A 24382-nucleotide genomic window follows, 5' to 3' on the forward strand; every position below is an offset into this window, starting at 1 on the left:
CTTATGTCATTTTTGGGAAGGGAATTGAATTTTAAAGTAAAACAAATAAAATGTAGACATCTAACTGTGCCTGTCTGTTTTTCTCTAGCCCAATTTGACAACGTTACGCCAGCCCTACACTTCTACACTACAGCCGGCAGGGACATTTTGCTTTCGGCACATGTACCTATCTAGTTTCTCTCGGTAGGTCTTTTTTGGCAAGGATTGAACAATTGAGGTCAGGTCACAACTGGCCTCCTTGATCTCCAACAAGCTTATCAGTTTGGAGGAAGTGGAGGCATTATGGGCTATTTTGCACATCACTTATCTGAGTCACAGCAGGGCGATGTTACCTCTGACAGCGACACCATCATTTTCACTCGGCATTCTGCAAAGGACGGTGTGTGTCTGATTACGAGTGACTAAGATGGATCATTTTTGGCTCACTTTCTTAATAAAAAAAAAATATATGAGAAGTCTCTTCAGTGCATGGGGTTAAAGGGAATATGTCATTAATTCTGATATGTCTACTTGAGTATAAAAAAAAAATCTCAAGATATAACGCCATTAATTCCACAGCACTTTACATACATCATCACTGTCCCCATTGGGGCTCACAATCTAGATCCCCTATCAGGCTTTGTAGAGTGGGAGGAAACTGGAGAACCCAGCGGAAACCCACGCAAACACGGGGAGAACATACAAACTCCTCGCAGGTGTTGTCTTTGGTGGCATTTTAACCCAGTACCTCAATGCTGCAAAGTAACAGCGCCAACCACTGAGCCACAGGACAGCGCCAACCACTGAGCCAGTAAATAAGTAACTCAACAAGAGTGGTGTGGGGAGAAGCTGCTCATGAGTGGCACAGGACTAATCAGGCCTCTCTGTAGTCTCTGGCCGGGATGATTTTTATGGGGGTACTAGCTCCTCTCCATGTGTAAACACGTGCTGACAAATTCCCTTTAGACTCATTATCACGTCAACTAAAAAGAGGCAATACCAGGCTGTGCAGCACCTGAAGGAGCAAGCTGCGAAACACTCTCTCTCCTGACAGCCCAGGTGAGCACTGCTGGAGCTTATGCTGCCTCCTATAAAGGTTGCTGCACCGACTGATGCCATTGGTGTGTATGGAGGCATTTACATGGTCGTATACAGGGAAGGGGATGCCTACAGTGTTATTATGGCAGCTGGGGGCCTACTGGAGACCCCACATCTGCCATAAGGATATGCCAGTTCAAAGGAGATGTGTATAATCCACAGGTTATCCTATAACATTGCTGTAGATTGTACGAGTGATGAAGGTCTGCACTCTGATGTAAGTGACATGACAGTATGGAGGAAGGTCTCTTACCCTATGGTCAGACCTCCTGCAGGTGTAGTCGATGGCGTCTGGGCACCAAAAGAGAATCCGGCGGTTGGCGCAGCTGAAGGAGCCGGTGTGGAGAAAGAAAAGGGAGCGCCGGCCTGATTTGTTGGCGCTACCGTAGAAGCTGGAGTTTGTGTTGCTGTGCCGAAAGAAAAGCCTGTAGATGGCGCAGTTGGTGCCGCAGCTCCGCCAAATGAAAAGCCGCCACCTACTGACGACGCCGTCGTTTTCGGAGTGCCAAATGTGAAGCCGCCAGATGAACTTGTCCCAAAGTTAAAGCCGCTCATTTTTTATCCTGACGAGGAAAAGACAGAAAAGTTACAGCAGATTATTCTCATTACTGCATCTAAAAAAGCAATTTACAAGATGAAAATATATTCCGGAGACATGAGAGGCAGCAATCCCCCCGAGAACAGAGGCTTGTGCCCCTGCACCCTATAGACGGGAGCGGCAGCAATCCCCCCCCCCCCCCCCCCCGAGAACAGAGGCTTGTGCCCCTGCACCCTATAGACAGGAGTGGCAGCAATCCCCCCCGAGAACAGAGGGTTGTGCCCCTGCACCCTACAGACAGGAGAGGCAGCAATCCCCCCGAGAACAGAGGCTTGCGCCCCTGCACCCTATACACAGGGGCGGCAGCAATGCCCCGCCCCCGAGAACAGAGGGTTGTGCCCCTGCACCCTACAGTGGAGCGGCAGCAATCCCCCCGAGAACAGAGGCTTGTGCCCCTGCACCCTATGTGGAAGACGCGCCAACATGGCAAAAGTGAGGATATGTTCAGTGCTGTCACTGCGGCTCGTTGGATCAGCTTCACTCTGACACTATAATGACCAGGCCTAATTTGGCATTAAAGGGGGGACTGTATCCCCCCTAACTATTTATATGTGCAGGTAAGGCCGAGATCACACACAGCGAGATACGGCCGAGTCTCGCAGGTTAAAACCAAGCTCTGGCACCGGCACTCCAGAGCGGAGCGTGCGGCCGGATAGCAGTACATGGAGCTCCACGCTCCGGAGTGCCGGTGCCAGAGCTTGGTTTTAACCTGCGAGACTCGGCCGTATCTTGCTGTAGTGTGACTCCGGCCTGACTCTTTCAAAGACAAGTGCAGCAAAACCTTTAAGGCCCCTTCACATTAATAAAAGGTACCTTCACACATAACGATATCGTTAACGATATCGTTGCTTTTTGTGACGTAGCAATGATATCGCTAAGGAAATCGTTATGTGTGACAGCGTCCAACGATCAGGCCCCTGCTGGGAGATCGTTGGTCGCTGAACAAAGTCCAGAACTTTATTTCGTCGCTGGATCGGCGTGTGTGACACCAATCCAGCGATGTCTTCACTGGTAACCAGGGTAAACATCGGGTAACTAAGCGCAGGGCCGCGCTTAGTAACCCGATGTTTACCCTGGTTACCAGCGTAAAAGTAAAAAAAAACAAACACTACATACTTACCTACCGCTGTCTGTCCCCGGCGCTCTGCTTCTCTGCACTCCTCCTGTACTGGCTGTGAGCGTCGGTCAGCCGGAAAGCAGAGCGGTGACCTCACCGCTCTGCTTTCCGGCCGCTGTGCTCACAGACAGTACAGGAGGAGTGCAGAGAAGCAGAGCGCCGGGGACAGACAGCGGTAGGTAAGTATGTAGTGTTTGTTTTTTTTTACTTTTACGCTGGTGACCAGGGTAAACATCGGGTTACTAAGCGTGGCCCTGCGCTTAGTAACCCGATGTTTACTCTGGTTACCCGGGGACTTCGGGATCGTTGGTCGCTGGAGAGCTGTGTGTGACAGCTCTCCAGCGACCAAACAGCGACGCTGCAGCGATCCGGATCGTTGTCGGTATCGCTGCAGCGTCGCTTAATGTGAAGGGGCCTAAGCGACGCTGCAGCGATACCGACAACGATCCGGATCGCTGCAGCGTCGCTGTTTGGTCGCTGGAGAGCTGTCACACAGACAGCTCTCCAGCGACCAACGATCCCGAAGTCCCCGGGTAACCAGGGTAAACATCGGGTTACTAAGCGCAGGGCCGTGCTTAGTAACCGTGCTTAGTAACCCGATGTTTACCCTGGTTACCAGCGTAAAAGTAAAAAAAAACAAACACTACATACTTACCTACCGCTGTCTGTCCCCGGCGCTCTGCTTCTCTGCACTCCTCCTGTACTGTCTGTGAGCACAGCGGCCGGAAAGCAGAGCGGTGACGTCACCGCTCTGCTTTCCGGCTGACCGACGCTCACAGCCAGTACAGGAGGAGTGCAGAGCACAGCGCCGGGGACAGACAGCGGTAGGTAAGTATGTAGTGTTTGTTTTTTTTTACTTTTACGCTGGTAACCAGGGTAAACATCGGGTTACTAAGCGCGGCCCTGCGCTTAGTTACATGATGTTTACCCTGGTTACCAGTGAAGACATCGCTGGATCGGTGTCACACACGCCGATCCAGCGACGAAATAAAGTTCTGGACTTTGTTCAGCGACCAACGATCTCCCAGCAGGGGCCTGATCGTTGGTCGCTGTCACACATAACGATTTCCTTAACGATATCGTTGCTACGTCACAAAAAGCAACGATATCGTTAACGATATCGTTATGTGTGAAGGTACCTTTACACGGCAGGTCCACTCTCAGCTGAGAAACCTGTCATTGAATTGATATGTAAATGGATATGGTAGATCTGAAGCCTCTGTCACTCCGGCTCTATTCCTCGCCAAGCACCCCCACCTCCTGCTTGACTGATGGCTCCTTTTCCTGAAGTCACACAGTATAGAGGCCGTCAGTCAAGCAGGAGTCAGTGCACCCCCGCTGCTGTTTCTGTGCAGACCCCAGGTTGTACACAGAGTCAGACCGTGGGAGCCCCAGGATACGGAGATGGACTTTTATTTCATGCCCAAATTAAAAGGGTCACATTCATTGTGATGTGAAGAGTCCAGTAGTAGACGCCTTCTTAAGGAATAACAGTCTTCCCCACAGCTGAGAGTCCACAGGAAAGCTCTGTAGAAGGAACAGGCTGCTCACTGGCTATATATGTTATATATAAGGGTGGACGCGTCCTTGTGCCCGGGCAATGCCTGAGCAGTGTGGGGTCGAGGTCAGCGGGAACATACCACACTGCAGTGCCATGTTACTGAAGACACGGAGTATGCAAATCAGCAGACAGTGAGGCGCCAGATATCACAGGACGCGCTGCCAGCACCATTTTATGAAAAAAAAAAAATTGTCCAAAGCACCAGATCAGTGCACACGTCGCCATTATCCCTATCTGGTGCCATTTTGTGCTAGAACCTGCATAAAACGTATCAGTAAAACAACTCAGCGCCCGGCGTACACGGGTCTATAAAGCGCGGCATGGCACCCGGGAGCGCGGCATGACACCCGGGAGCGCGGCATGACACCCGGGAGCGCGGCATGACACCCGGGAGCGCGGCATGACACCCGGGAGCGCGGCATGACACCCGGGAGCGCGGCATGACACCCGGGAGCGCGGCATGACACCCGGGAGCGCGGCATGACACCCGGGAGCGCGGCATGACACCCGGGAGCGCGGCATGACACCCGGGGGCCCGGCATGACACCCGGGAGCGCGGCATGACACCCGGGAGCGCGGCATGACACCCGGGAGCGCGGCATGACACCCGGGAGCGCGGCATGACACCCGGGAGCGCGGCATGACACCCGGGAGCGCGGCATGACACCCGGGAGCGCGGCATGACACCCGGGAGCGCGGCATGACACCCGGGAGCGCGGCATGACACCCGGGAGCGCGGCATGACACCCGGGAGCCCGGCATGACACCCGGGAGCCCGGCATGACACCCGGGAGCCCGGCATGACACCCGGGAGCCCGGCATGACACCCGGGGGCCCGGCATGACACCCGGGGGCCCGGCATGACACCCGGGGGCCCGGCATGACACCCGGGGGCCCGGCATGACACCCGGGAGCGCGGCATGACACCCGGGGGCCCGGCATGACACCCGGGAGCGCGGCATGACACCCGGGAGCGCGGCATGACACCCGGGGGCCCGGCATGACACCCGGGAGCGCGGCATGACACCCGGGAGCGCGGCATGACACCCGGGAGCGCGGCATGACACCCGGGAGCGCGGCATGACACCCGGGAGCGCGGCATGACACCCGGGAGCGCGGCATGACACCCGGGAGCGCGGCATGACACCCGGGAGCGCGGCATGACACCCGGGAGCGCGGCATGACACCCGGGAGCGCGGCATGACACCCGGGAGCGCGGCATGACACCCGGGAGCGCGGCATGACACCCGGGAGCGCGGCATGACACCCGGGAGCGCGGCATGACACCCGGGAGCGCGGCATGACACCCGGGAGCGCGGCATGACACCCGGGAGCGCGGCATGACACCCGGGAGCGCGGCATGACACCCGGGAGCGCGGCATGACACCCGGGAGCGCGGCATGACACCCGGGAGCGCGGCATGACACCCGGGAGCGCGGCATGACACCCGGGAGCGCGGCATGACACCCGGGAGCGCGGCATGACACCCGGGAGCGCGGCATGACACCCGGGAGCGCGGCATGACACCCGGGAGCGCGGCATGACACCCGGGAGCGCGGCATGACACCCGGGAGCGCGGCATGACACCCGGGAGCGCGGCATGACACCCGGGAGCGCGGCATGACACCCGGGAGCGCGGCATGACACCCGGGAGCGCGGCATGACACCCGGGAGCGCGGCATGACACCCGGGAGCGCGGCATGACACCCGGGAGCGCGGCATGACACCCGGGAGCGCGGCATGACACCCGGGAGCGCGGCATGACACCCGGGAGCGCGGCATGACACCCGGGAGCGCGGCATGACACCCGGGAGCGCGGCATGACACCCGGGAGCGCGGCATGACACCCGGGAGCGCGGCATGACACCCGGGAGCGCGGCATGACACCCGGGAGCGCGGCATGACACCCGGGAGCGCGGCATGACACCCGGGAGCGCGGCATGACACCCGGGAGCGCGGCATGACACCCGGGAGCGCGGCATGACACCCGGGAGCGCGGCATGACACCCGGGAGCGCGGCATGACACCCGGGAGCGCGGCATGACACCCGGGAGCGCGGCATGACACCCGGGAGCGCGGCATGACACCCGGGAGCGCGGCATGACACCCGGGAGCGCGGCATGACACCCGGGAGCGCGGCATGACACCCGGGAGCGCGGCATGACACCCGGGAGCGCGGCATGACACCCGGGAGCGCGGCATGACACCCGGGAGCGCGGCATGACACCCGGGAGCGCGGCATGACACCCGGGAGCGCGGCATGACACCCGGGAGCGCGGCATGACACCCGGGAGCGCGGCATGACACCCGGGAGCGCGGCATGACACCCGGGAGCGCGGCATGACACCCGGGAGCGCGGCATGACACCCGGGAGCGCGGCATGACACCCGGGAGCGCGGCATGACACCCGGGAGCGCGGCATGACACCCGGGAGCGCGGCATGACACCCGGGAGCGCGGCATGACACCCGGGAGCGCGGCATGACACCCGGGAGCGCGGCATGACACCCGGGAGCGCGGCATGACACCCGGGAGCGCGGCATGACACCCGGGAGCGCGGCATGACACCCGGGAGCGCGGCATGACACCCGGGAGCGCGGCATGACACCCGGGAGCGCGGCATGACACCCGGGAGCGCGGCATGACACCCGGGAGCGCGGCATGACACCCGGGAGCGCGGCATGACACCCGGGAGCGCGGCATGACACCCGGGAGCGCGGCATGACACCCGGGAGCGCGGCATGACACCCGGGAGCGCGGCATGACACCCGGGAGCGCGGCATGACACCCGGGAGCGCGGCATGACACCCGGGAGCGCGGCATGACACCCGGGAGCGCGGCATGACACCCGGGAGCGCGGCATGACACCCGGGAGCGCGGCATGACACCCGGGAGCGCGGCATGACACCCGGGAGCGCGGCATGACACCCGGGAGCGCGGCATGACACCCGGGAGCGCGGCATGACACCCGGGAGCGCGGCATGACACCCGGGAGCGCGGCATGACACCCGGGAGCGCGGCATGACACCCGGGAGCGCGGCATGACACCCGGGAGCGCGGCATGACACCCGGGAGCGCGGCATGACACCCGGGAGCGCGGCATGACACCCGGGAGCGCGGCATGACACCCGGGAGCGCGGCATGACACCCGGGAGCGCGGCATGACACCCGGGAGCGCGGCATGACACCCGGGAGCGCGGCATGACACCCGGGAGCGCGGCATGACACCCGGGAGCGCGGCATGACACCCGGGAGCGCGGCATGACACCCGGGAGCGCGGCATGACACCCGGGAGCGCGGCATGACACCCGGGAGCGCGGCATGACACCCGGGAGCGCGGCATGACACCCGGGAGCGCGGCATGACACCCGGGAGCGCGGCATGACACCCGGGAGCGCGGCATGACACCCGGGAGCGCGGCATGACACCCGGGAGCGCGGCATGACACCCGGGAGCGCGGCATGACACCCGGGAGCGCGGCATGACACCCGGGAGCGCGGCATGACACCCGGGAGCGCGGCATGACACCCGGGAGCGCGGCATGACACCCGGGAGCGCGGCATGACACCCGGGAGCGCGGCATGACACCCGGGAGCGCGGCATGACACCCGGGAGCGCGGCATGACACCCGGGAGCGCGGCATGACACCCGGGAGCGCGGCATGACACCCGGGAGCGCGGCATGACACCCGGGAGCGCGGCATGACACCCGGGAGCGCGGCATGACACCCGGGAGCGCGGCATGACACCCGGGAGCGCGGCATGACACCCGGGAGCGCGGCATGACACCCGGGAGCGCGGCATGACACCCGGGAGCGCGGCATGACACCCGGGAGCGCGGCATGACACCCGGGAGCGCGGCATGACACCCGGGAGCGCGGCATGACACCCGGGAGCGCGGCATGACACCCGGGAGCGCGGCATGACACCCGGGAGCGCGGCATGACACCCGGGAGCGCGGCATGACACCCGGGAGCGCGGCATGACACCCGGGAGCGCGGCATGACACCCGGGAGCGCGGCATGACACCCGGGAGCGCGGCATGACACCCGGGAGCGCGGCATGACACCCGGGAGCGCGGCATGACACCCGGGAGCGCGGCATGACACCCGGGAGCGCGGCATGACACCCGGGAGCGCGGCATGACACCCGGGAGCGCGGCATGACACCCGGGAGCGCGGCATGACACCCGGGAGCGCGGCATGACACCCGGGAGCGCGGCATGACACCCGGGAGCGCGGCATGACACCCGGGAGCGCGGCATGACACCCGGGAGCGCGGCATGACACCCGGGAGCGCGGCATGACACCCGGGAGCGCGGCATGACACCCGGGAGCGCGGCATGACACCCGGGAGCGCGGCATGACACCCGGGAGCGCGGCATGACACCCGGGAGCGCGGCATGACACCCGGGAGCGCGGCATGACACCCGGGAGCGCGGCATGACACCCGGGAGCGCGGCATGACACCCGGGAGCGCGGCATGACACCCGGGAGCGCGGCATGACACCCGGGAGCGCGGCATGACACCCGGGAGCGCGGCATGACACCCGGGAGCGCGGCATGACACCCGGGAGCGCGGCATGACACCCGGGAGCGCGGCATGACACCCGGGAGCGCGGCATGACACCCGGGAGCGCGGCATGACACCCGGGAGCGCGGCATGACACCCGGGAGCGCGGCATGACACCCGGGAGCGCGGCATGACACCCGGGAGCGCGGCATGACACCCGGGAGCGCGGCATGACACCCGGGAGCGCGGCATGACACCCGGGAGCGCGGCATGACACCCGGGAGCGCGGCATGACACCCGGGAGCGCGGCATGACACCCGGGAGCGCGGCATGACACCCGGGAGCGCGGCATGACACCCGGGAGCGCGGCATGACACCCGGGAGCGCGGCATGACACCCGGGAGCGCGGCATGACACCCGGGAGCGCGGCATGACACCCGGGAGCGCGGCATGACACCCGGGAGCGCGGCATGACACCCGGGAGCGCGGCATGACACCCGGGAGCGCGGCATGACACCCGGGAGCGCGGCATGACACCCGGGAGCGCGGCATGACACCCGGGAGCGCGGCATGACACCCGGGAGCGCGGCATGACACCCGGGAGCGCGGCATGACACCCGGGAGCGCGGCATGACACCCGGGAGCGCGGCATGACACCCGGGAGCGCGGCATGACACCCGGGAGCGCGGCATGACACCCGGGAGCGCGGCATGACACCCGGGAGCGCGGCATGACACCCGGGAGCGCGGCATGACACCCGGGAGCGCGGCATGACACCCGGGAGCGCGGCATGACACCCGGGAGCGCGGCATGACACCCGGGAGCGCGGCATGACACCCGGGAGCGCGGCATGACACCCGGGAGCGCGGCATGACACCCGGGAGCGCGGCATGACACCCGGGAGCGCGGCATGACACCCGGGAGCGCGGCATGACACCCGGGAGCGCGGCATGACACCCGGGAGCGCGGCATGACACCCGGGAGCGCGGCATGACACCCGGGAGCGCGGCATGACACCCGGGAGCGCGGCATGACACCCGGGAGCGCGGCATGACACCCGGGAGCGCGGCATGACACCCGGGAGCGCGGCATGACACCCGGGAGCGCGGCATGACACCCGGGAGCGCGGCATGACACCCGGGAGCGCGGCATGACACCCGGGAGCGCGGCATGACACCCGGGAGCGCGGCATGACACCCGGGAGCGCGGCATGACACCCGGGAGCGCGGCATGACACCCGGGAGCGCGGCATGACACCCGGGAGCGCGGCATGACACCCGGGAGCGCGGCATGACACCCGGGAGCGCGGCATGACACCCGGGAGCGCGGCATGACACCCGGGAGCGCGGCATGACACCCGGGAGCGCGGCATGACACCCGGGAGCGCGGCATGACACCCGGGAGCGCGGCATGACACCCGGGAGCGCGGCATGACACCCGGGAGCGCGGCATGACACCCGGGAGCGCGGCATGACACCCGGGAGCGCGGCATGACACCCGGGAGCGCGGCATGACACCCGGGAGCGCGGCATGACACCCGGGAGCGCGGCATGACACCCGGGAGCGCGGCATGACACCCGGGAGCGCGGCATGACACCCGGGAGCGCGGCATGACACCCGGGAGCGCGGCATGACACCCGGGAGCGCGGCATGACACCCGGGAGCGCGGCATGACACCCGGGAGCGCGGCATGACACCCGGGAGCGCGGCATGACACCCGGGAGCGCGGCATGACACCCGGGAGCGCGGCATGACACCCGGGAGCGCGGCATGACACCCGGGAGCGCGGCATGACACCCGGGAGCGCGGCATGACACCCGGGGGCCCGGCATGACACCCGGGAGCGCGGCATGACACCCGGGAGCGCGGCATGACACCCGGGAGCGCGGCATGACACCCGGGGGCCCGGCATGACACCCGGGAGCGCGGCATGACACCCGGGAGCGCGGCATGACACCCGGGAGCGCGGCATGACACCCGGGAGCGCGGCATGACACCCGGGAGCGCGGCATGACACCCGGGAGCGCGGCATGACACCCGGGGGCCCGGCATGACACCCGGGAGCCCGGCATGACACCCGGGAGCCCGGCATGACACCCGGGAGCCCGGCATGACACCCGGGAGCCCGGCATGACACCCGGGAGCGCGGCATGACTCCCGGTAGACCAGTATAACACCCGGGAGCCCCGGAGCACAGCCCGACACCACAGCATAACACCCCGGAGCGCGGCCTACCTGCAAACCTGCACACAGCGGAGGAACCGCCAGCAACTGAACTGCAGTCACACGGTAAATGCTAGAGTGTATGGGCTCCTTCCAGGTGTGACGTCATTTCCGGGGGCGTGTCCTATTGGGAAGGGGCGTGTTTTCAGTCACATCATGAAGGCGGCAAAGCAAAGCAGCAGGATTCTAGCTTGTGGACGCCATGGCACATGGAGGTTAGTGGTTTCAGGGTGAAAAAATGCTACTTGCTGCTCGCTATTGGGGGAGGCTCTGTGGTGGGCGACCTGCTTGTCTGTGTGGGGGGGCACCGTTGCTGCTGTGGGGAACCCCCGTGGTGGGCTTTGTGGGGGGGGCACCGCTGCTGCCGGCCGGCTGTTGTGGGGGGGCCACCTCTGCTGCTGTGGGGGACCCCTGTGGTGGGCTTTGTGGGGAGGGGGCACCGCTGCTGCTGTGGGGGACCCCTGTGGTGGCCTTTGTGGGGGGGGCACCGCTGCTGCCGGCCGGCTGTTGTGGGGGGGCCACCTCTGCTGCTGTGGGGGACCCCTGTGGTGGACTTTGTGGGGGGGGCACCGCTGCTGCTGTGGGGGACCCCCGTGGTGGGCTTTGTGGGGGGGCACCGCTGCTGCTGTGGGGGACCCCCGTGGTGGGCTTTGTGGGGGGGGGCACCGCTGCTGCTGTGGGGGACCCCCGTGGTGGGCTTTGTGGGGGGGGCACCGCTGCTGCTGTGGGGGACCCCCGTGGTGGGCTTTGTGGGGGGGCACCGCTGCTGCTGTCGGGGACCCCTGTGGTGGGGGGGCACCGCTGCTGCTGTGGGGAACCCCCGTGGTGGGCTTTTTGGGGGGGCACCGCTGCTGCTGTGGGGGACCCCCGTGGTGGGCTTTGTGGGGGGGGGCACCACTGCTGCTGTGGGGGACCCCTGTGGTGGCCTTTGTGGGGGGGGGGCACCGCTGCTGCTGTGGGGGACCCCCGTGGTGGGCTTTGTGGGGGGGCACCGCTGCTGCTGTGGGGAACACCCGTGGTGGGCTTTGTGGGGGGGCACCGCTGCTGCTGTGGGGGACCCCCGTGGTGGGCTTTATGGGGGGCACTGCTGCTGCTGTGGGGGACCTCTGTGGTAGGCTTTGTGGGGGGGCACCGTTGCTGCTGTGGGGGACCCCCGTGGTGGGCTTTGTGGGGGGGGCACCGCTGCTGTTGTGGGGGATCCCCGTGGTGGGCTCTTGGGGGGGCACCGCTGCTGCTGGCTGTTGTGGGGGACCCCCGTCGTGGGCTTTTTGGGGGGGCACCGCTGCTGCTGGATGTTGTGGGGGACCCCTGTGGTGGGATGTTGTGGGGGGACCCCTGTGGTGAGATTTGGGGGGGCACCTACTGCTGCTGGCTGTTGTGGGGCGCACCTGCTGCTGCTGACTATTGTGGGGGACCCCTGTGGTTGGATTTTGGGGGGCACCTGCTGGCTGTTGGGGGGGACCCCTGTGGTGGGGTTTGGAGGTGACCTGCTTACTGGGTGGACCCCTTTTAGTGGGGGACCCCTGTTGTGGGATTTGAGGGCTATCTGCTTGTGGGATGTGGGGGGAGACCTGCTGCAGGCTATTGGGGGACCCCTGTGGTGGGACGTGGGGAGGCGACCTGCCTGTGGTGGGACGTGGGGAGGCGACCTGCCTGTGGTGGGACGTGGGGAGGCGACCTGCCTGTGGTGGGACGTGGGGAGGCGACCTGCCTGTGGTGGGACGTGGGGAGGCGACCTGCCTGTGGTGGGACGTGGGGAGGCGACCTGCCTGTGGTGGGACGTGGGGAGGCGACCTGCCTGTGGTGGGACGTGGGGAGGCGACCTGCCTGTGGTGGGACGTGGGGAGGCGACCTGCCTGTGGTGGGACGTGGGGAGGCGACCTGCCTGTGGTGGGACGTGGGGAGGCGACCTGCCTGTGGTGGGACGTGGGGAGGCGACCTGCCGCTTACGGAGGGATCCCCTTTATTGGGGGGCGACCTGCTTATGGGTTGGGTTTGGGGGGCTGATGAGGGCTTAGGCTGGGTGGAGTGGACGTCCGATAAGAGTTTAGGCTGGGTCGGGGGTGGACGTCCGATAAGAGTTTAGGCTGGGTCGGGGGTGGACGTCCGATAAGAGTTTAGGCTGGGTCGGGGGTGGACGTTCGATAAGAGTTTAGGCTGGGTCGGGGGTGGACGTCCGATAAGAGTTTAGGCTGGGTCGGGGGTGGACGTCCGATAAGAGTTTAGGCTGGGTCGGGGGTGGACGTCCGATAAGAGTTTAGGCTGGGTCGGGGGTGGACGTCCGATAAGAGTTTAGGCTGGGTCGGGGGTGGACGTCCGATAAGAGTTTAGGCTGGGTCGGGGGTGGACGTCCGATAAGAGTTTAGGCTGGGTCGGGGGTGGACGTCCGATAAGAGTTTAGGCTGGGTCGGGGGTGGACGTCCGATAAGAGTTTAGGCTGGGTCGGGGGTGGACGTCCGATAAGAGTTTAGGCTGGGTCGGGGGTGGACGTCCGATAAGAGTTTAGGCTGGGTCGGGGGTGGACGTCCGATAAGAGTTTAGGCTGGGTCGGGGGTGGACGTCCGATAAGAGTTTAGGCTGGGTCGGGGGTGGACGTCCGATAAGAGTTTAGGCTGGGTCGGGGGTGGACGTCCGATAAGAGTTTAGGCTGGGTCGGGGGTGGACGTCCGATAAGAGTTTGGGCTGGGTCGGGGGTGGACGTCCGATAAGAGTTTAGGCTGGGTCGGGGGTGGACGTCCGATAAGAGTTTAGGCTGGGTCGGGGGTGGACGTCCGATAAGAGTTTAGGCTGGGTCGGGGGTGGACGTCCGATAAGAGTTTAGGCTGGGTCGGGGGTGGACGTCCGATAAGAGTTTAGGCTGGGTCGGGGGTGGACGTCCGATAAGGGTTTGGGCTGGGTCGGGGGTGGACGTCCGATGGGGGGTTTGGGCTGGGTCGGGGGTGGACGTCCGATGGGGGGTTTGGGCTGGGTCGGGGGTGGACGTCCGATGGGGGGTTTGGGCTGGGTCGGGGGTGGACGTCCGATGGGGGGTTTGGGCTGGGTCGGGGGTGGACGTCCGATGGGGGGTTTGGGCTGGGTCGGGGGTGGACGTCCGATGGGGGGTTTGGGCTGGGTCGGGGGTGGACGTCCGATGGGGGGTTTGGGCTGGGTCGGGGGTGGACGTCCGATGGGGGGTTTGGGCTGGGTCGGGGGTGGACGTCCGATGGGGGGTTTGGGCTGGGTCGGGGGTGGACGTCCGATGGGGGGTTTGGGCTGGGTCGGGGGTGGACGTCCGATGGGGGGTTTGGGCTGGGTCGGGGGTGGACGTCCGATGGGGGGTTTGGGCTGGGTCGGGGGTGGACGTCCGATGGGGGGTTTGGGCTGGGTCGGGGGTGGACGTCCGATGGGGGGTTTGGGCTGGGTCGGGGGTGGACGTCCGATGGGGGGTTTGGGCTGGGTCGGGGGTGGACGTCCGATGGGGGGTTTGGGCTGGGTCGGGGGTGGACGTCCGATGGGGGGTTTGGGCTGGGTCGGGGGTGGACGTCCGATGGGGGGTTTGGGCTGGGTCGGGGGTGGACGTCCGATGGGGGGTTTGGGCTGGGTCGGGGGTGGACGTCCGATGGGGGGTTTGGGCTGGGTCGGGGGTGGACGTCCGATGGGGGGTTTGGGCTGGGTCGGGGGTGGACGTCCGATGGGGGGTTTGGGCTGGGTCGGGGGTGGACGTCCGATGGGGGGTTTGGGCTGGGTCGGGGGTGGACGTCCGATGGGGGGTTTGGGCTGGGTCGGGGGTGGACGTCCGATGGGGGGTTTGGGCTGGGTCGGGGGTGGACGTCCGATGGGGGGTTTGGGCTGGGTCGGGGGTGGACGTCCGATGGGGGGTTTGGGCTGGGTCGGGGGTGGACGTCCGATGGGGGGTTTGGGCTGGGTCGGGGGTGGACGTCCGATGGGGGGTTTGGGCTGGGTCGGGGGTGGACGTCCGATGGGGGGTTTGGGCTGGGTCGGGGGTGGACGTCCGATGGGGGGTTTGGGCTGGGTCGGGGGTGGACGTCCGATGGGGGGTTTGGGCTGGGTCGGGGGTGGACGTCCGATGGGGGGTTTGGGCTGGGTCGGGGGTGGACGTCCGATGGGGGGTTTGGGCTGGGTCGGGGGTGGACGTCCGATGGGGGGTTTGGGCTGGGTCGGGGGTGGACGTCCGATGGGGGGTTTGGGCTGGGTCGGGGGTGGACGTCCGATGGGGGGTTTGGGCTGGGTCGGGGGTGGACGTCCGATGGGGGGTTTGGGCTGGGTCGGGGGTGGACGTCCGATGGGGGGTTTGGGCTGGGTCGGGGGTGGACGTCCGATGGGGGGTTTGGGCTGGGTCGGGGGTGGACGTCCGATGGGGGGTTTGGGCTGGGTCGGGGGTGGACGTCCGATGGGGGGTTTGGGCTGGGTGGGGTGTCCGCGTCTGATGGGGGGTTTGTGCTGGGTGGGGTGTCCGCGTCTGATGGGGGGTTTGTGCTGGGTGGGGTGTCCGCGTCTGATGGGGGGTTTGTGCTGGGTGGGGTGTCCGCGTCTGATGGGGGTGTGTGCTGGATGGGGGGGTCCACATCCTGTGGGGGTTTGGCCGTCCGGTGGGGGTTTATTATTGGGTGGGCGTGGTGTGCGATGGGAGTAATGCTTGGAGGAGGGGTGGACGTCCGATGGGGGTTTATGCTGGGGGGTTAAGCTGGGGTGGCATCCGATTGGGGGGGTGTCTGATGGGATTTATGGTTGGGGGCAGGGGGCGTCATATGGGGATTTACGCTTGTGGGAGGGAATGTCTGGTGGGCTTTGGGTTTATCCTGTGGGGTCCGCTGGTTAATGTGAGGTGGAGGTTTCTGACTGGAGGAGTGAGGTTATGCTGTGTGGCCTTCTGGTTGATGTGGGGGAGCTAATGCTTCATTGGGGTACACAAAAAAAAAATGGGTGTATGCTGCTTATGCTATGCAAAAAAAATTTTTAGGTATTTCCTGTAGAGGAGGGTACACCACCAACTAGCACGAAGCTAATCCGTTTTAACTTAATGTCAGTAGGAGGAAGACATGGGTCTAGACCGCCCAGCCCAGTTTAGGCCTTAGGTTTTGGGAGGTTTTTTTGTTAACGATTTTTCTTTTTAATTTTTTTTTTTTTTCTTCCCAGATATGGCTTTTGAGGGCGACAGTGGAATTGTCACTCTAATCTCCCACCTAGAATTGTCACTACCATATCATCTGTGGTCTACGAGGCAAGGCCCTAACACATCAAGAGTGTTTGGGGTTCCCCGGAGGACCGTTCATGCCACGAATCGCCCTACCCTCTCGCCTCTCTGCGTCCAGGTTATTGCGTCCATGGCCGTCTTCATCATCGCTCTGCGAAAAAGGATTTGTGATCTTAAGGACTGGTATATCCTACGAGGCAGTAAGGGGGCTACTTAAAAAACAAAAACAAAACACAGGACAAATATGTCCTAGTTTTCCCCTGAGCAATGTGGACGTCTCCTGAGGAAACCTTCCTATTCATGCAGCCTCCACGTTTTCCAGAGGCTCCAGTGACCTTGCTCTTAAAATCTCCAGGCTTTGGTCTAGGCCTTCTCTGGTGGCCGGTCCACACCGCCAGCGCCCTGAACAATCATGCACGCCAACTTTCTAGTGCGTCCTACTCTGCGCCTATCAGTTTAAGAGTACTTCGCTTCTGCAACAGAGGACTAAAGTCTGCCTCCCAAGAGATCTGTTCAAATTTGGTTGTTTTGGAAATGTTCTGTCCAAAAAAAAAAAAACGACGGGACAACTTCCTGACCCGCCAGGAAAAGACGAGACCTTCCTTTAGGCCAGCTCCCTCCTGGCATCCATGAACCCACCAGCACTGGTCTGCTAGGCCTGGATCTAGCAGACTCTCTTCGACATGATGGGGCATTCCCACCTTGGATGTTTCTCAGGATCGGCTGCCGTGTCCTTCACAATTCAAGGCCGGTATTATGATCTCAGGTCCGGTACACCGAAATCTCAGACACCGGAGGCAGGCCTGAGGGGGGGGGGGGGGCTTCAGAGCCGCATACCCTACCGACAGTCCTGCCCGCATGCACCAACAGCATATTACATTTTTACAATACTTTAGAAATGCATAAAATGAAACAAGCAAAGGCATAAAATGAAACAAGGAAAGGCATAAAGTTTTTCTATGCAAAAAAAGGCAGTTTTATAAAATTAGAAATATTTCTATATCTATTGTTAAAATGATATTTATCCAGTATTTCTATAAGTAAAAGTCTGAGATTTCTGTGAGAAATGGTAATTGTTTACCTCTTAAACCAGTTCTGAATGTAAATAAAACATTGCTCTGATTAAGTCTCCACATTGTATTTGTCTTTCATTTCATGCGTAGGGCAGGACAAGCCCATGATGTATCTGTGTAAAGCTAGGTTCACATTGCGTTAATGGGTTAACGCTAACGGACTGCGTTGCACGGCGAAAATGTCGAAATTAACGCCGTGCAACGGGTCCGTTAGCGCACCCATGGACAGCAATGTTACTTTTAGCTGAAGCGCATCACTAGCGCATGCCATTTTCGGCACGCGCTAGCGATGTGCCGTTCTTTTGAGGCCCGTTCCTCGCTACCGCAGATCAGGGATCTGCGCTAGCGGGGAGGGTGAACGCCGACCCTCTAGAAACATTGCGTTAGCGCAATCCGCTAGCGCTATGCGCTTAACGGATTGCACTAACGCAATGTGAACCTAGCGTAAGACGTAAGGTGCTATAATAACAGCCTTGGGCTGGTTTAACACCAGCATTCGGCAGGGCTGCGGATGGCAGCCTTCTTCCTCCGTTAAGCCCCGCCCAATGCCGCACCTCTTCCTTCAGTTCCGCCTACGTCTGCATGCGTCCTGCATCTGCATGCGTCCTGCATACCCTATCTTTAACATTGGGTACGCAGGCCAAGCGGATGCCTCCGCATGCGTTGTTTTAATGCTGCGCCGACCGCAACAAAATGCAACATGTTGCGTTCGACGCAGTTCAGTGCATCGTCAAAACGACACGTGCCTGTGTACCCAATGTTAAAGATAGGGGATGCATGCAGACGTAGGCGGAGCTGAAAGAGGTGTAGCAGTGGGTGGGGCTTAACGGAGGAAGAAGGCTGCCGAACGCTGGTGTGAAACCAGTCTTAGACAGGTAAACCACTTTTGAAACAATGTTCACTTGTACAAGCATTTAACCCCTCAGTGACGGGGCCAATTTTTTAAAATCTGACCAGTGTCACTTTATGTAGTAATAACTCTGGAATGCTTCAACATATTCCATTGATTTTGAGGTAGTTTTTTTTTCCTGACATATTAGACTTTATGATAATGGTAAACTTGGGCTAATGATAAACTTGGGTTAATGTTTTGCTTTATTTTGTAAAAATATCAAATTTTAAAAAATTGAAATTTTCAAATTTTGAATGATTTTCCCTTTAACCCCTTACCGGCATCGGACGTACTATACCGTCCGATGCCGGCTCCCCAGCTTTGATGCAGGGCTCCGCGGTGAGCCCGCACCAAAGCCGGGACATGTCAGCTGTTTTGAACAGCTGACATGTGCCCGTAATAGGCGCGGGCAGAATCGCGATCTGCCCGCACCTATTAACTAGTTAAATGCCGCTGTCAAACGCAGACAGCGGCATTTAACTACCGCTTCCGGCCGGGCGGCCGGAAATGACGTCATCGCCAACCCCCGTCACATGTCCGGGGGTCGGCGATGCGTCTCCATTGTAGCCATAGAGGTCCTTGAGACCTCTATGGTTACTGATTGCCCGTCGCTGTGACCGCCACCCTGTGGTCGGCGCTCACAGCACACGTGCAATTCTGCTACATAGCAGCGATCAGCAGATCGCTGCTATGTAGCAGAGCCGATCGTGCTGTGCCTGCTTCTAGCCTCCCATGGAGGCTATTGAAGCATGGCAAAAGTTAAAAAAAAAAAGTTTAAAAAAATGTGAAAAAAATGTGAAAAAAACATAAAAGTTTAAATCACCCCCCTTTCGCCCCAATCAAAATAAATCAATAAAAAAAAATCAAATCTACGCATATTTGGTATCGCCGCGCTCAGAATTGCCCAATCTATCAAATAAAAAAAAGTATTAACCTGATCGCTAAACAGCGTAGCGGGAAAAAAACTCGAAACGCCAGAATTACGTTTTTTTTTGGTCGCCGCGACATTGCATTAAAATGCAATAACGGGCGATCAAAAGAACGTATCTGCACCGAAATGCTATCATTAAAAACGTCATCTCGGCACGCAAAAAATAAGCCCTCAACCGACCCCAGATCACGAAAAATGGAGACGCTACGAGTATCGGAAAATGGCGCAATTTTTTTTTTTTTTTTTTTTTAGCAAAGTTTGGAATTTTTTTTCACCACTTAGATAAAAAATAACCCAGTCATGTTTGGTGTCTATGAACTCGTAATGACCTGGAGAATCATAATGGCAGGTCATTTTTAGCATTTAGTGAACCTAGCAAAAAAAAGCCAAACAAAAAACCAATGTGGGATTGCACTTTTTTTGCAATTTCACCGCACTTGGAATTTTTTTTCCCGTTTTCTAGTACACGACATGCTAAAACCAATGATGTCGTTCAAAAGTACAACTCGTCCCGCAAAAAATAAGCCCTCACATGGCCAAATTGACGGAAAAATAAAAAAAGTTATGGCTCTGGGAAGGAGGGGAGCGAAAAACGAACACAGAAAAACGAAAAATCCCCCGGTCATGAAGGGGTTAAGGCCGGAGTCACACTAGAGAGGAATACGGACGAGTGCTATGCGAGAAAAAAAAATTGCATAGCACTCGGACCAATGTTAATCTGTTGGGCAGCTCCCATCACTTTTTTTTTTTCACGGCCGTATTATATGTGCGAGTGAAATTGCACTATGCTGCGATTTGCACCGTATATCAGCCGAGAATCCCCAATGAAAGTCTGTTTATGCAAGAAAAACTCATACCACACGGGCCATCAGTGTGACTTGCGAGAAATACGCAATGGTGTCCTTTTTAAAGGCTTGCAATTCAGGTGCAGTGTACAGTAAAATCACACTGACAGCTTATAATATTTACAAATAGTTAATTTGTCGGCTTCTGTCAAATCATTGCAGGATAGGAGACATGGTTTACATACAGTAAACCATTGCAGAACGGTTAGATTTATATAGGTCAGTGACTAATACGGTGAGTAGTATGTGTGTGTGTAAAATTTGGGACCTGTATGTATTTAATAAAAATGTTTTCACTGAAAAAACTGGCGTGGGCTCCCACACAATTTTCTGTGCCACAGAGGGAAAGTCAGTGACTGAGGACAGATATTATAGCCTAGAGAGGGACCATGGTTATTGCCACCCCAGAAAAGGTGCATCTGTAAGATGCGCCAATTCTGGCACTCAGCCTCTGTTCTCACTGCCCTGTAGCGGTGGCATATGGGGTAATAAGGGGTTAATGTCACCTTTGTATTGTAAGGTGACAGTAGGCCAGCTTACTTATGGAGAGGTGTCTGATAGATGCCTCTCCATTACTTACCTGTGGGCTTGATGTTACTTGACAATAAAATGGTGACATCAACCCCACAAATCTGAGCCCCACTGCTACAAGGCAAGTGGGAAGAGCGAGGCTAAGTACCAGAATTGGCAGATCTATAAGATGCGCCATTTCTGGGATGGCTGAGAGCTGATGGTTTTTAGCCTCTGGGGCTGCCAATATCCATGGCCTCTTCACAGACTATTAATATCAGCCTACAGCTTTTATAGGGGGACCCCATGTCAATATTTTGTGTCCCACTGTAAAATAGCCAGTAAAGGCTAAGCAAACAGCTGTGAGCTGATATTAATAGCCTGGGAACCTTTATGGTTATTGGCTCCTTTCCAGAATATTAACATCAGCTGTCAGCTTTCCCTCTGCTGGTTATGAAAATTATGCCGTGCTAGATATAGACACTGACATTCACAGCAGCGCGTCCGCCCCGATGCTCTTTTCTGACTCCTTTCTCAGGCCCCCAAAAAAGTGTTAACTAAGTACCCTTTATTTTCTTGCACTGTAGCCGTTCACTTACTACAGGGTATTCAATCATTGTTTCTGTCCCCCCCACATAAAGTACGACCACTATCTATATGCCTTTATATACAGCATTCTAGAATGCTGTGTATATATAGTAGGCCCACTGCCTGTATACCCTTATATACAGCATTTTATAAAGCACAACCACTATCTGTATGCCCTTAAGACTTGCCTAGCCCCATACAATGGGCTTTGCTAGTCTTAATCCGGGGCCTTCTCCTCTTCTATCACCGTCCTTCTTTCTTTGAGTCGATGACGCGTCCTATGTCATCCACACGGTGTCTTCCATCGTGCTCCTGTGCATCGCACTTCTTTCTGCCCGTTGCAGTACTTTGCTTTGTGCTCGGCAGAGAAGTGTTCCTGCACAGAAGCGTGATGAGGGAGGTTGTGTGGATGATGTAGAACACATCATCCACGGGAAGGACTGTGCCGGATGAAGACCAGCGCCAAACATAAGACCGGACCGCCCCGTAGGTGAGTATAAGAAGTTATTTACATTATGCACGTTGGCTTAGGGACATACCGTATATACTCGAGTAGAAGCTGACCACCCCCCCCCTAATTTTGCCACAAAAAACTGGGAAAACTTAATGACTCGAGTATAAGCCTTAGGGTGGAAAATGCAGCAGCTACTGGTAAATGTCAAAAATAAAAATAGATACCAATAAAAGTAAAATTAATTGAGACATCAGTAGGTTAAGTGTTTTTGAATATCCATATTGAATGAGGAGCCCCATATAATGCTCCATAAAGTTTATGATGGCCCCATAAGATGCTCCATATTAAAATATGCCCTATATAATGCTGCACAAATGTTAATAATGGCCCCATAAGATGCTTCATAGAAACTTTTGCCCCATACAATGCTGCATAAAGGTTGATGGCCCCATAAGATGCTCCATAGATTTTACTCCATAGATTATGCCCCATGAGATGCTCCACACATTATGCCCCATTTGCTGTTGCTGCGAATAAAATAAAAAAAAAACACATACTCGCCTCTCTTCGCTCAGGCCCCCGGCACTTTCCACTGCTGCGCGCTGCTCTGTCTTCCATCCTCTGCACTGACTGTTCAGGCAGAGGGCAGCGCGCACACTAACTACGTCATCGTGCCCTCTGACCTAAACAGTCACAGCCAGAGGACAGAGCGGCCCGCAGCGGTGGAAAGGGGAGAGGTGAATATCGCGCAATGCTCACCTCCCCCGTCATACTCACCTGCCCCCGACGCGGTCCCTGGCAGCTTCTCACTATCAGATGGTCTCCGGGAGTCGGCAGCGTCTTCCTATGTTCAGCTGTCACGGACAGCTCATTAAAGTAATGAATATGCATCCATATTCATTAATGAGCGGTTCCACGTGACCGTTGAACAAAGGAAGAGCTGCCCGGAGACCATCGGACATGCAGGGACCGCGCCGGGAGCAGGTGAGTATGTGACAGCCGCCGCTCCCCCTCCCCCGCCGACAATGACTTGAGTATAAGCCGAGAGGGTCACTTTCCGCCCAAAAAAGTGGGCTGAAAATCTCGGCTTATGCTCGAGTATATACGGTATGTACGGTACAGCACTGTAGAAGGGTGTGTATAAGGGCATATAGGTTCTGGTGGTACAATATATGGGGAAAACCTGGTGACAGGTTCCCTTTAAGAAACCTATGGAACTAGGTAAAAAATAGCATTTTTTGGATGGTGAAAAACTTGTAATTTAAATATTGATGAAGGCTGAGCTGCAGGTGGTCTGTGTCTCTTCATAAGTTTAAGGCCGGGGTCACACTAGCGTAGAATACGGACGAGCGCTATGTGAGAAAACATCGCATGGCACTCGGACCAGTGTTGATCTATGGGGCAGATCACATCTGTGATTATTTTTTCATGCCGAATCGGCATACGAGAACAATCGCAGCATATATACCTGACAGGGGCCCATACATTCTGATATCATCAGTAATATATACCTGACAGGGGCCCATACATTCTGATATCATCACTAATATATACCTGACAGGGGCCCGTACATTCTGATATCATCAGTAATATATACCTGACAGGAACCCATACATTCTGATACCATCAATAATATATATACCTGACAGGAGCCCATACATTCTGATATCAATAATATATACCTGACAGGAGCCCATACATTCTGATATCATCACTAATATATACCTGACAGGGGCCCATACATTCTGATATCAATAATATATACCTGATAGGGGCCCATACATTCTGATATCATCAATAACATATACCTGACAGGGGCCCGTACATTCTGATATCAATAATAATATATACCTGACAGGGGCCCATACATTCTGATATCAATAATATATACCTGATAGGGGCCCATACATTCTGATATCAATAATATATACCTGACAGGGGCCCATACATTCTGATATCATCAGTAATATATACCTGACAGGGGCCCGTACATTCTGATACCATCAATAATATATATACCTGACAGGAGCCCATACATTCTGACATCAATAATATATACCTGACAGGGGCCCATACATTCTGATATCATCAGTAATATATACCTGACAGGGGCCCATACATTCTGATACCATCAATAATATATATACCTGACAGGAGCCCATACATTCTGACATCAATAATATATACCTGACAGGAGCCCATACATTCTGATACCATCATTAATATATACCTGACAGGCCCATACATTCTGATACCATCACTAATATATACCTGACGGGCCCATACATTCTGATATCAATAATATATACCTGATAGGGGCCCATACATTCTGACATCAATAATATACACGTGACAGGAGCCCGTACAGTCTATATCTACAATAATATATACCTGACAGGAGTCCGTACAGTCTGTATCTACAATAATATATACCTGACAGGAGCCCGTACAGTCTATATCTACAATAATATATACCTGACAGGAGTCCGTACAGTCTGTATCTACCATACTATATACCTGACAGGAGCCCATACAGTCTGTATCTACAATAATATATACCTGACAGGAGCCCGTACAGTCTATATCTACAATAATACATACCTGACAGGAGCCCGTACAGTCTATATCTACCATAATATATACCTGACAGGAGCCCGTACAGTCCATATCTACAATACTATATACCTGACAGGAGCCCGTACAGTCTATATCTACAATAATATATACCTGACAGGAGTCCGTACAGTCTATATCTACCATAATATATACCTGACAGGAGCCCGTACAGTCCATATCTACAATAATATAT

At 58.3% G+C, this 24382-nt stretch overlaps 1 protein-coding gene and 1 long non-coding RNA gene across 3 annotated transcripts in view; one reads left to right on the forward strand and one right to left on the reverse strand.

Moving 5' to 3' along the window:
• LOC138662723 (nuclear pore glycoprotein p62-like) overlaps window positions 1-24382 on the reverse strand; it is a 68780-nt gene that overhangs the window by 37160 nt on the left and 7238 nt on the right. Inside the window, exons 2-3 of one of the 2 annotated variants that reach the window (XM_069748614.1) lie at window positions 11099-11141; window positions 1331-1640 (exon numbers count right to left, since the gene is read on the reverse strand). In XM_069748614.1, the coding sequence (XP_069604715.1) occupies window positions 1331-1632 (302 nt within the window). In that variant the 5' untranslated portion in view covers window positions 1633-1640; window positions 11099-11141. Of the gene's footprint in view, window positions 1-1330; window positions 1641-11098; window positions 11194-24382 lie in introns of those variants that run through there. The other variant, XM_069748613.1, reaches the window with a different exon arrangement.
• LOC138662726 (uncharacterized) lies at window positions 11218-17411 on the forward strand. Its single transcript, XR_011318063.1, has 2 exons — window positions 11218-11301; window positions 16223-17411. It is a non-coding gene; the product is annotated as an uncharacterized lncRNA (long non-coding RNA).

This window comes from Ranitomeya imitator, chromosome 2 (genome assembly GCF_032444005.1).
Source record: "Ranitomeya imitator isolate aRanImi1 chromosome 2, aRanImi1.pri, whole genome shotgun sequence".
Lineage (NCBI taxonomy): Eukaryota > Metazoa > Chordata > Amphibia > Anura > Dendrobatidae > Ranitomeya > Ranitomeya imitator.